Source organism: Merops nubicus, unplaced genomic scaffold (genome assembly GCF_000691845.1).
Source record: "Merops nubicus isolate BGI_N331 unplaced genomic scaffold, ASM69184v1 Scaffold52324, whole genome shotgun sequence".
Classification (NCBI taxonomy): domain Eukaryota; kingdom Metazoa; phylum Chordata; class Aves; order Coraciiformes; family Meropidae; genus Merops; species Merops nubicus.
In genome coordinates, this window is record NW_008605904.1 from 3,115 (window position 1) to 13,996 (window position 10,882).

The 10,882-nt window shown below is 46.6% G+C and overlaps 1 protein-coding gene across 1 annotated transcript; it reads right to left on the reverse strand.

Annotated features, from left to right (window-relative positions):
* Positions 1-643: 643 nt before the first annotated feature.
* On the reverse strand, positions 644-10,560 carry UHMK1 (U2AF homology motif (UHM) kinase 1). The gene is made up of 7 exons (XM_008939456.1): positions 10,252-10,560; positions 7,243-7,434; positions 6,415-6,509; positions 5,622-5,698; positions 2,353-2,451; positions 1,346-1,434; positions 644-869 (listed from the first exon to the last, which is right to left on the reverse strand). Exons 1-7 carry the CDS (start codon positions 10,558-10,560, stop codon positions 723-725), a joined length of 1,008 nt encoding a protein of 335 aa, XP_008937704.1. The 3' UTR covers positions 644-722.
* Between the last annotated feature and the right edge of the window lie 322 nt (positions 10,561-10,882).

Here is a 10,882-nt window from a genome sequence, read left to right on the forward strand (position 1 = left end):
TCCCTATGCCATCCACCCCAGGCACACAAGCAAGTTCAGCTCACCGCAGGCAACGTCACCCACACCTTGCTGCCCAGCATGCCATCCTGCCAGGTCAGACAGATGGCCCTTCTGGGGTCACAAGGCGGTGACAGGGTAATGCCACAGGCTCAGCAGATCTGATTTCACTGCCTCCCTCTGCTCTACGTGATGTGAAGACTCAAAAGTCCTCCTGGTGTGGTTTAGAGAAGATGGTGCTTCTGTTTTTTATTTATTATAGCTATCAAAGAAAAGCAAGGAAGCCTTCCTCCTCTTCCCCAGCACTGGAGAAGAGCAGTATAGGAAAGCTTAGCAAAGAAATCCTCTCCCTAGAGCAAAGTCAAGTGCCAAGGTCAAGACTTGAAATGGTCTCACTTGAAATAATTTAAAAGCACTTGGCAAGATCTGCTTGGCCTCCCAGGCTCCCAGAGTCACCAGTGCCGGTGCCCGAGCGCCCGCTGGGGCAAAGCCACACACCCAGAGTACACGAGCAAGCACAACACAGGCACAAGCACACGCTGAAGCCATCCCAGCCTCCTCGGCACATCACAAAGCAGCAGGAAAGGGTTCGAAGCCCACTTAAGTCCTTTGCATCTCTCCTTCACAGATCACTCAAAACCAGGGCTAGGAAGCTCCTTTCTACATTCAACTGTAAAACATGTGAGGAAGAGGAGCAAGACAACTCTCCTGATTGTTGCTACTGCCTACAGCAAGTTTTGGTACAGATATCCTCTCTTATAGGCACTCAGTGGGTAAAACGTAGCCACCACAAACTTGCCATCAAAAATCTTTCCAGTCAGCATTTTTTGGGCAGCTTTGGAATCACCAGCATTTGCATATTCAACAAAGACCTGAAAGAGAAAGAGGAGAAACAGGACTTCAGTGCAGCATGCCACTCACCCCTTCCCACTCCTGCAGCTGGGGAAACTGGACATTTTACCCTCCATCCTTGGCTGAGCCCAGAGCAGTGGAGCTAAAAAGGAAGGAGCTGCAGCTCTGAGCTGGAGTTTTATCTCTTGCTCCTCATTTCCAAGGTGACTGTGTTTTGTTAAGATGGGAGAAAGCATGATGATGCTCTACATCCTCAATGCTTCCTCTCCCACCGACTTCTCCCCTTCCCTCCCATATCCCAGCTCCCATGCTAAAGCTGTTTGGGCAGCTCTCAGGTTAGGCAACGTTACATAACCAGGAGGAAACCTGCGCTGTCCTTCAAGACAGCCAGGTATTTTTAGCACTGTCATCAGGAGATTTCCAGGAGCTGAGCAGCAGTCCTGCAGCACACAGAGGGTACGTGGGAATATGCAGCCTCTTCCCACCATTCACTTACTTGGCCTTTACCAGGATTCTCCTTTGGAATCAGCAAAGAAACTACCGGTCCGTATTTCTGACACTCCTCCCTTATGTCTTCCAGGATATCTGAGAAAGAAGAGCTGGTTGTCTTTCACTTTGCCAGCTAGGATGAGCCAAGACACAGATGAAGGCCAGATGAACACATTGAGGACACTCAGTCACCATGCAGCTTCTTCCTCTCGGTTTAAAATCATCGAGAGGGGCCACGGCAGAAGCTGACACTGCTTATGGCTGCACAACAAGACAGTGTCTGAACTGAGGCTCAGGAACACAGACCTGCAGGCAGTGAATCCCCAACAGCAGGGTTCAGAGCATATGGACTCTGCCTTTCCTTGCACACAAAGCCTAGCTTAAATTTTGGATTTGTGAGTGCTTTTTTTTTTTCCTATGGCACTTGGAGGAGAGGAACTGAAGTAGCTGTCACAAACCCTTCTTTGTGTGAGCAGAACCCAGCCTTTGAAATCCTATCCCCAGCACTCTCTAGCTTTTGACACTCACATGGACTTGAGAGCAAGCAGATATGCAAATTCCACTGACATGCCTTGCCACCTACCATGTATAGTTTTTGCTACAGTTCAAGTACCACAATGAGATATTTCAGTTCTCTTCTGAGATCTCTGATAAGTTCATTATCTAACTTTTAAGAATCTCTCCTACTGGGCTCCAGAGTCCTGCATTTGTCCAGCAAAAGCACAGTGCCCCAAACACACTAAGATTTGTGGACATTTGGCCAAAGAAGAAAATCAAAATAAACTTAAAAGTAAATCTAGGATCCTTCAAGAACCCACTACAAGCTCTGTTTTCTGTTTCATTCTTAGAGTATTGTCTGTCAGTGCAGATGATCCACTTTTTACCAAGTATCAGCTGGGCAGCATTTTGTTCACTGTTCCTGCACCTTTCATTGCTCTTCTGCTTGCTCTTGCATCCTCCTCCAAGCCAAACAAAAGAGAGTCTCTAAGGTGACATTGCACAACTTGCACCAACCTTCATACTCTTCTTCGCACTGCAGAGAAGCATCGCTTAGAACATTCAGCAGCCTCAGCACAGGCGTGGGGAGCATCACCAGATCTTCAATATGGGGAGCTGTTTGACAACCACAGAATTAGAGAAAAGAAATTAAAGTCAAAAGGAGCAAGAAAACAGGAACTTGACTCAATATGTATCATCATACACAAGCACTTACTGCTCTTTGCAGCAGGTGTGCTTTTCTCCACTATTACCTGCACTTACACCCCATATCCTCCCTGTTTCCAGCTTACCTTCACCTGTGCACTGAGAGACTCTTCCAAAGGGTTCAGTGCTCTCTGCAATTGTACTGAGGCCAGCATCTGAAATTGCTTTTAAAATTACATAGCTAGCAGAAATTAAGACTAGAACTATGTCTACCTAGCTCAGATTTGGGAATTGATGTGACCTCAAGAGCTATGCTAGTTGAGCAAACTGCTTCATATATATGGAGATGCAAGATGAAAGAACTACTCTGTAACCTGCCTCTCCTGTTACTGCTACCAGAGAAGCTGAAAACAGGCCAGCCAGCTTCTGTAACTCCAGTTCTTACGCTACACCAAGGCACAAGCTTGAGCCCTCTCTAAGATATCTTTCATTTCTCTCCTAAGCACCATGGAAACCTCCCTGCTTTCAAAACCCAACTCCAACCTGCTGTTTTGAAGACCATCACACAATCTTACACGAGAATTGGTGAAAACAAGTTACTTCAACAATGCTGTGCTATAGAATAAAGCACAGCCACACGAGGGTGGACACAAGGTGGGTGAGCAGTGATCCTGTGAACAACTTTACAGGAGCAGAAATAAAGCCCTCTGCCATGGGGTACTTGGCTCTAGAAACTAGGCAGCACCAGGATGGCCTGGAACAGTGGAGCATAGTTCCTGCTGTGGAAGAAGTAAACAGCCAAGGTGGACAGACTAATGCCAAACTACAAGAGCCACATCCAAGAGGACACCAGTCCTCTAAAGACTCAAAGCAGCAGGGACAGTGTCACTTCTCTAGAAACAAAAGCTTGATTTCATGTTCCTGAAAGGGACTGGCAGGGCAGTCATGAACTTAAGATCTGGGAGCCCAACTTGCTGTACTTGGAGAGTGTAATGTTTTCATTTGTGTTGGCAGCTACAGTAGGCAAACATAATAGCAGTACCTCACAGTTCTTCTGCTTGACAGTGAGGGAGGAAATAGCTCCAGTTCTTCAGTCTGAGCATTCTCACTACATTTGCAAAGATAGCAGGCTTTTATTTCCTTGGAAATACTTTTCCAAGGTAAGCAAACAGTATGTATGAGGGAGCTGACATCTCTGCCAGGCACAGACAAAAGGTGTTGATTGAGCAAGAGGAGATGATAGGCAAGCATGCATGCTATAAATCTACTCCTGTCTGACATGGAAGAGTCCTTATGAAAAGCTTAGAGGATGAAAGGCCTTATCAGTCTAGACAATGCCCACAGTGCTCAGGGACAGCCCTTCAAAGAAAGGTGCTGCATTCAGATAACCAGCTCCACACAAACCTCTGAGACTGTTCTTACACAGGACTGCTGGCAACAAGGAGACATCAGATGAACCAGGTACTGAAAGAACCTTTTAAGTGTCACCTTGGTCTTGCATGCTGCCTCTTTTATTCAAGTAAGTCTGTCCTTCATTTCATGTGTCTTTTTTCAGAGGGAGACAAGCTAACCCTAGGACTCAGAGCTATCTGGTCTTCTTGTAACCAAGTGACAAATGCATTTCTTGCAATGCCCTTCTGCCCTAGGAGGTACTTTCTGCCCAGCCCCTCTGCTCCTCTTCAAAGTGCCAAATGATACCAACCACACTGACATCAGAGAGCTTGCAAGCAGCTTGGGAAAGAAGCTGATGAACTGGAAAGTCAAGACTTGGCTGTAAATGACAAGGAAGGACATTCTCAGCTGTCTTTGCTCTAAACAAAAAAATAAGTGTCCAAGTGAAAGGCAACAACAGATCATTTTCTGACTTTCTAGAAAATCAACTGTAAATGCTTCTTTGTGCAGACAAGCTTATGTACAAGTGTGGCAAAGGGCAGAACCAGCAAAGAAAACTAAGAAAAATTGAAGCTCTTATATAAACTTGTAGCATTAACCACAGAAGCACCTTCCTGGGTACAGTCAGAGGTCTGTGTGTCTAAAACTAGACCAGAAAGCACTGCCAATATACTATTCCCTCTGCTCTAAAGCAATACTGGCTGCAAGGTTCAGCCATGGAAGGTGGCTTTGATTACAACAGTCCCAGTTTCTTAGATGCAAGAGAAATCTGAAAACAGGAACAAGTTTGTTATCTTTGCCTAATACACAGGAACACCAGGACCTCAACATGATCTCAAAAGGCAATACTTAACAACCTTCACTAGAAGGTACACCAAGCAGCTTAAGAAAAGCAGGGCTAATATTCAAGAGAAAATGCTAGTCCAGCCAGAAGCTAGATGCCTGAAGCATTGGTTTATGCTGCAGAAAAGCTAGATGCAGTGCTCTTCACAGGTGATCTTGAAAGTAGACAAGCTCTGGAGAATGCTACTGTGTTGCTTTTGGAACAGAAAACAGGGAGAGATACTAGTCTAAACAGGATGGTCTCAGCCCCTCTTTTGCTGACAGCCTGCAACCCAGGTGGTGGGGGTCCTGAGAAAACACCACCACTTCCTTAAATTGAGAAAAAGGTCAGATGAAAGGGACAGTGACATGTGGCCGTTACCTGCCACACAAGCACCAGAAGAGGCAGGCCAAGTACTGCAAAAACAGGCTCCCACCATGAGAACACACTGAGGCTATTCAACCTGTGCAGAGGAGGCAGCAGCAGATGCCACCACCAGCCACTGCCTATGTCACTCACAGTCCTGGCTTCTGAACTGGGAAACTCCTGACATAAGAAAAACCAAAGTCACCATAAATAGCACGGCACTCTTCAAAAGCACCTTAATGGTCACAATATTAAGTAGGTAGCTTGGTTATTTCTGTGCCCTCAGATGAATGTTGCTGCCAATACGCTCTCGGTCAGTTTGATCTGGGCAGAATGGAATAGGAGTCCAACCAGGGAAAAGCACCAGCCCACAGGGCCTGAGGGCAGGGCAGCACTGCGAGCACAGGCACCGCTCCAGCCTGCCTGCTGCGGTGCCACAGAGAGCAAAGGAGCAGCAATAAGGCCACAACCAGAAGCGAGGCAGTTTAACTGCGCCCTGTGCCGCTTCCAGGACATGCTGAGGAAGCCTCGAGCAACACTGCTTACGTGCACAGCTCACCAAAGGGAATGCTGAAGAACGGGCTGCATAAAGCCTTCTCGGCAGAGGCTCGCTTTCCTTGGTCACAATGAAGCATGCTGGAAGAGAAGACACACTTATGCTCTCGCATGTGACATTCCTCGTCGATAAATTCAACTCAGGCTGGAAGCCAGTACAGAGGAATAACCCGTCCTCAGGGTGCTTATGGTACAAAGGGAAGAGTGAGAAACACATCTTCCAATTCACAGCTGAATTGCACCAGAAGGATGCCCTGAAAGCATTTTGGGTACATGGTACAGTTGGCTTTCCTTCTTGATGCTTCTCAGCATCAAATGATTGCTGACATCAAAGTTGCTCACTCACAAGTGCACATGGAACATGGCACACTCCAGCTCCACCTCTCCTCTGCAGACCTCTCAGTAGAGAGCTGGATAAATGCATTTGAATCCTGACAGCACTGTCTATCTGCCTCCCTCCCTTGTTCCTGACAATACTCCCCTAAAGCAACAAAGGCTCCAGTTTTCCCCAAATATAACCTCATTGGCAGGAAGTACAAAGCATTGAAACAGAAAATGATGAACATCATGACTTTTTAATGTGCTTACCCCAAATCGCACCAGAATCAAAAGGAGCTGAAGCATTTCTGCTAACGCTTTCACTTTTTGCCAGCACAGCAGCAGGGAGATTTAAATAAACCCCACAAAACCAAAAACCAAACCCACAAGCGTTAGGTGTGGTCTCTAAGTTACCAAAAGCAAGGCTTAAGACTGCAGAGCACATCTCTAAGCAGCAGTTAGTAAATATGGTAAGATACCTTTTGATAAGGTCTCTGAGGTGATAAGCTGGAATGGCTGAATTAACCACCCCTTCACTGGCAAATATGCGATCAATGATGGCAGAACTGTTTGCCTGGGAAGAAAAAAAAAAGTGCTTAGTTAGGGAAAAAAAAAAAAAAAAAGGCAGACCACTCCAGAGCTTGCAATACCCCATCATTTTTCTGGACTGGATGCAGAGGGTGGTGGTACTTGGCATTTTGTGGGAGATCTCCAATGCTCCAGCCCCACATGTTAAGTCAGCAGGCCCACATCAGATGAAGTTCTCTCCATTTAACTGTGTGCAAGCTGGAAATTTCCAGCAAGCAGGCAAATTTGCTGTTACTGTTGACATTATGATGCTGAAAGGATACTCTTACTGGGAAGGGGAGCACAAAACAAAACTTTCACATAGAACAGAGTCAGGCTCCAGGCTCACAACACACAGCTTTCCTCTGCAAAAGCCAGCGAATACTTCCTCTGTCATTGCACTGCTGAACTGGCAGCCATCAGCCATCCATTTTGTTATTCCTTCTGTGCCTGCGCAACTCACCTCCCAAATCTTGGCAAGACACAGGCCCCAAACACAGACTCATGGAACCCTCAGCTTTCAGTAACCTGAACACAGGCAGCATTCAGGCACGCCAGTCCCAAAGGACAGGTGGGTTTTTAAGACTCTAAAACCTTAATCCCCAAGGCAATAGGATTAGAGAAACATCCTGGAAACACTCTCTAGTTGCCAGGTACTACCTCACAAGTCCAGGTTACGAACCAGAAGCAGGAGGACTTGTTTGGTGCAAGCAAAAATGCCTGCAGCAGCTCTCACTCACCTTCCATTCCTGAGATTGGACTGTATGTTTCAGTTTCATTCCTGAGAACATTTCCAGTAAAACAATTCCCAGACTCCACAGATCCACAGCAGAGGTACACTCCGTCTCACTCTGGAGCCCTGCCTGTGCCAGGCAGTTCTGCAGTTCTGCCTCTGGAGCCCGATACCCGTCTGTTTGAATATATTTCACATCCTACAGAAGATCAAAGACATACAAAAAGTTAATTTTCCAGGCTGAGGTTCTCCACACTATCCTTAAATCAGTTCACAGAGGCCCTTACAAATGGGTAACCACAATACTATTGCTAAATTGACACAAAGCATTGTACAACCAGTTGTGTCAGGCAGGCAGTTCAACTCTCTATACTGCTGTGTTGATGAGGAAAAATCAAGACTGTCTGGAAGAGAAAACATCTCCCAGCAAAGCAGCAGAGATCCCACTAACACCTGGTCTCTCTGAAAGACAGCACTGCGGGGAGGAAGAGGCTGGATGTCACTGTGGACTTGCCCATTAACCTCTCATAAGCGCAGCAGATGCTAGAAGTTTCAGGGTAAGGGTTGAACACCCACAACATGCTCCCACGTCAGCTGCATGAGAGCAAAACCAGCCCGCTCTGAGCAGTGAGGATCAGTAACAGCTGCCGCGATTCAAGCACTGAGGTTCTCCGGAACAAAATGTTAAAAGAACAAAGCAGACACCTAATGCCCAGACAAGGAAATTATCAAAGGCGCTTCCCACGCACCTCTTCCTTCTCCCCCTCGCAGCCAGGAGTGCTGCAGCAATCAATACCTGCCCAGCTGCCGTGGCGGGCAGAGGAAAACAAAATGCCCACATGCTGCCTGCTTAAAAGAAACCAGGAAATTACAGAATCACACGAGTGCTGGCTGGAGAGGCCGCTCTGAAGGTCTCCACTCCAGCCTCCTGCTCGCAGCCAATACCCCACCGCTCAGCTGTGGCTTTGCCTAGCCAAGTCTTCCAAGTGTCCAAAGACAAAGGGCACACTGTGTCGTCTTAACACAAGAGGGCTCGCTTTAGACACACCGATGCAAATCAAGGAATGACAGAATAATATGCAAACCTGCTTCCTGGATATGGTGAAGGATTGGAAATTCTTACCAGGGGAATACATTAAAAACAAAATTATCTGGTTCTCTTACTGAAAATCAAGTTTACAGAAGACATTTTCAGGCAACAGAGCTCAAAACTGTTTTATAAGCTTAAAAAAAAATGGATACACAAATTGCTTATCGGCACTCCTCCTCCTATCAGCAAAGAGCAGAACCTCTAACCTGGCAAAAGTAGCAGTTTCGCAGCTCTACTAAACATTTAGAGATAAACACCATAGTCAATGCCATCAGCAAAAATTACAAGATGGAACTTCACTCCTACCATCTAAAGCATTTTGAGAGATAAGTGGCTGAGACCTTGCTTTATGTACAGCCATCCTCTGTTAAACAGTAATGGCAGGAAAAGTTATGCAAGGATAAGCTCAGCAGAGTTTCCACAAATAAAACTAGTGTAGTCTTGACTCAGATGAGGAGATAATGCACATATGCTGCTGCCCAAGGCAGGGGTGGTGAGGGGAAGCTGATACCTGATACACATTCAAAGCAGGGTCAGAAGGTTCACCTGTATAGCCAGCATATTTTTGAGAACAGGGAAAGGAAGAAGACTGGAAGGAACCACAGAAGCAAATAAAACACCTGATCAACTATTATGAAACAACTCAAAGAATAAGCAGCAAAAGATTGACCTGAAGAAAAAAACAAAACAAACCAACCAACCAAAAAAATCTGCATTAGAAACAGGACACCAGGAGAATGTTGTTTGCCGACAGAAAACGGATACCAGCATAAACCAGTGTTCAGTCAAGAACATGGGAAAACTGAAGACAACATAAAGGAGTCAGAATACAAACACTGAAACCAGCTCCTGTACCAAAGGATTCAGAGGCTGATCATCCACACAACCCTCTGGCAGTCACAGATCAGTGGGCTGCACTGTCAACAGCAGATAAAGCAGTAAAAAAAGTATGTGAATTTAAAACCTCTAAATGAGTAGAGTGCATGGAGCAGGGACAAGCCAGGTCAATGGCTGCACAAAAGAATCACGGCTTGTTCACCAGACTTACAGCCCGTCACCCCATGATTAAAGGCAAATTTACTACAAGGCTACCTGATGAAAAATCTTCTACTGATACCCCTCAGAGGCAGTTACTGAGAGATGGAGGGGTGAAAGGAAGCTCTAGCAAGCCAACAGGAGAACCTCCTGAGGCTCTCTGCTTTCATCAGAAGCCAAGGAAGAGAATAAAAAGGGCAAGGACAAAATGACAGAATGACAGAACCCAGCATCACCAAAACAAAAAAAGTGACAGTATGAAGAGGGAGTGACAGCTGAACAAATGGGAAAAGTAAAGAACAGGCAGAGACCTGTCCACATCAGTAAAGGATGGACACTGCCTGCCCACAGCCAGAGTGTGGGCTTTTGTCAACACAATGACATGGAAAAGGAACATCCAGATTTCCTGGAAAAGGGGAAGCTGCTTAAGACAGGCTAAAAGTAAAGAGAAGCGCAAGGACGCTGCCGGAGATAATGCAACTGACTGATGGTGAAGCCTGGACTACTGCTACATATGACATGGGATGATAAAAGGAAATTCTTCAGATCTGTGTGCTCCCACTCATCTGACCACATAAAACCAAGCAAACTTCCCAGGAAGCTGAGACACCACTTTTTGAGTACATGATTAACTTTTAAATTCATCGTATTGTGTAGCACAAAGGCCAAGACATCAACAGAAACCAGAGATATGCCAGGAGAATGAGAACATAAGCTTCTGTTTCTGGGGCCAGACAACATTTCAGGCTTTTTCTGGAACCCCTCAGCACTAGCTCAACTACTACTCTGATCAGGTCACATCAACTTCTGTACAGACAAGCTGAAATCGTCACAGACTCACGCAACTCAACACAGAGCCAACTACTGCTTCCAGAGCAGCGCATTCCAAACCTGATTCCCCTCTTTGAAGCTAAGTCCAAAGTCAATGAGTTTAAAGCACTCCTCCTCTGCGCTCCACAGGATGTTGCGTGGCTTGAGGTCTGCGTGCACGTAGCCTTTGTGGTGCAGGAAGGCCAGGGCTTCAAGAACATCTCGGGCGCAGTGCTGGATCATCCACATGGAGCAGCCCTGGTTGCTGGAGTGCAGCAGCAGCTCTGACACGCTGATGTCCAGCAGCTCCAGGAGCAGGCAGCGAGACGGGCCATTGGCAGAGTAGTGGTTGGTGAACACGCCGTACAGCGTCACTGCAGCGAGACACATTGACAGGCATTGGTAACAAACAACTACGTGGTCATCATGCTCCACTGCTCTCCACTACTCTTCAGAAGACCACAAAAGCTCCAGGAGGCAGCTCGTCTGTTCTACAAAGTGCGATGTTCAAAGAGCCGGATCACCAAACTTCAGAGGGAAGCAGCAAGGGAAAACCAGCCATGTCACCCCTACGGGCTTTGGAAGACAGGCCAGCCTCCCAACTCCCCACCAGGCTCTGCTAAAGCGATAGGGGTGGGCACTCCTGCTCAGGACAATCTCTGGGACATGGATAAGCAGGTCCTGATGGGTAAAATGGAGGTAGTACTGCTCT

What these genes read in the sequence shown, in the direction of transcription:
- UHMK1 (XM_008939456.1), bottom strand. Translation starts at nt 10,560, where the DNA reads ATGTGTCTCGCTGCAGTGACGCTGTACGGCGTGTTCACCAACCACTAC. An exon ending in TCCAATCTCAGGAATGGAAG is followed by an intron (nt 6,510 to 7,242) that starts GTGAGTGAGAGC and finishes TTTTCTTCCCAG; the next exon opens with GCAAACAGTTCTGCCATCAT. An exon ending in GTTCTTCAGCATTCCCTTTG is followed by an intron (nt 2,452 to 5,621) that starts GTGAGCTGTGCA and finishes GTTGTCAAACAG; the next exon opens with CTCCCCATATTGAAGATCTG.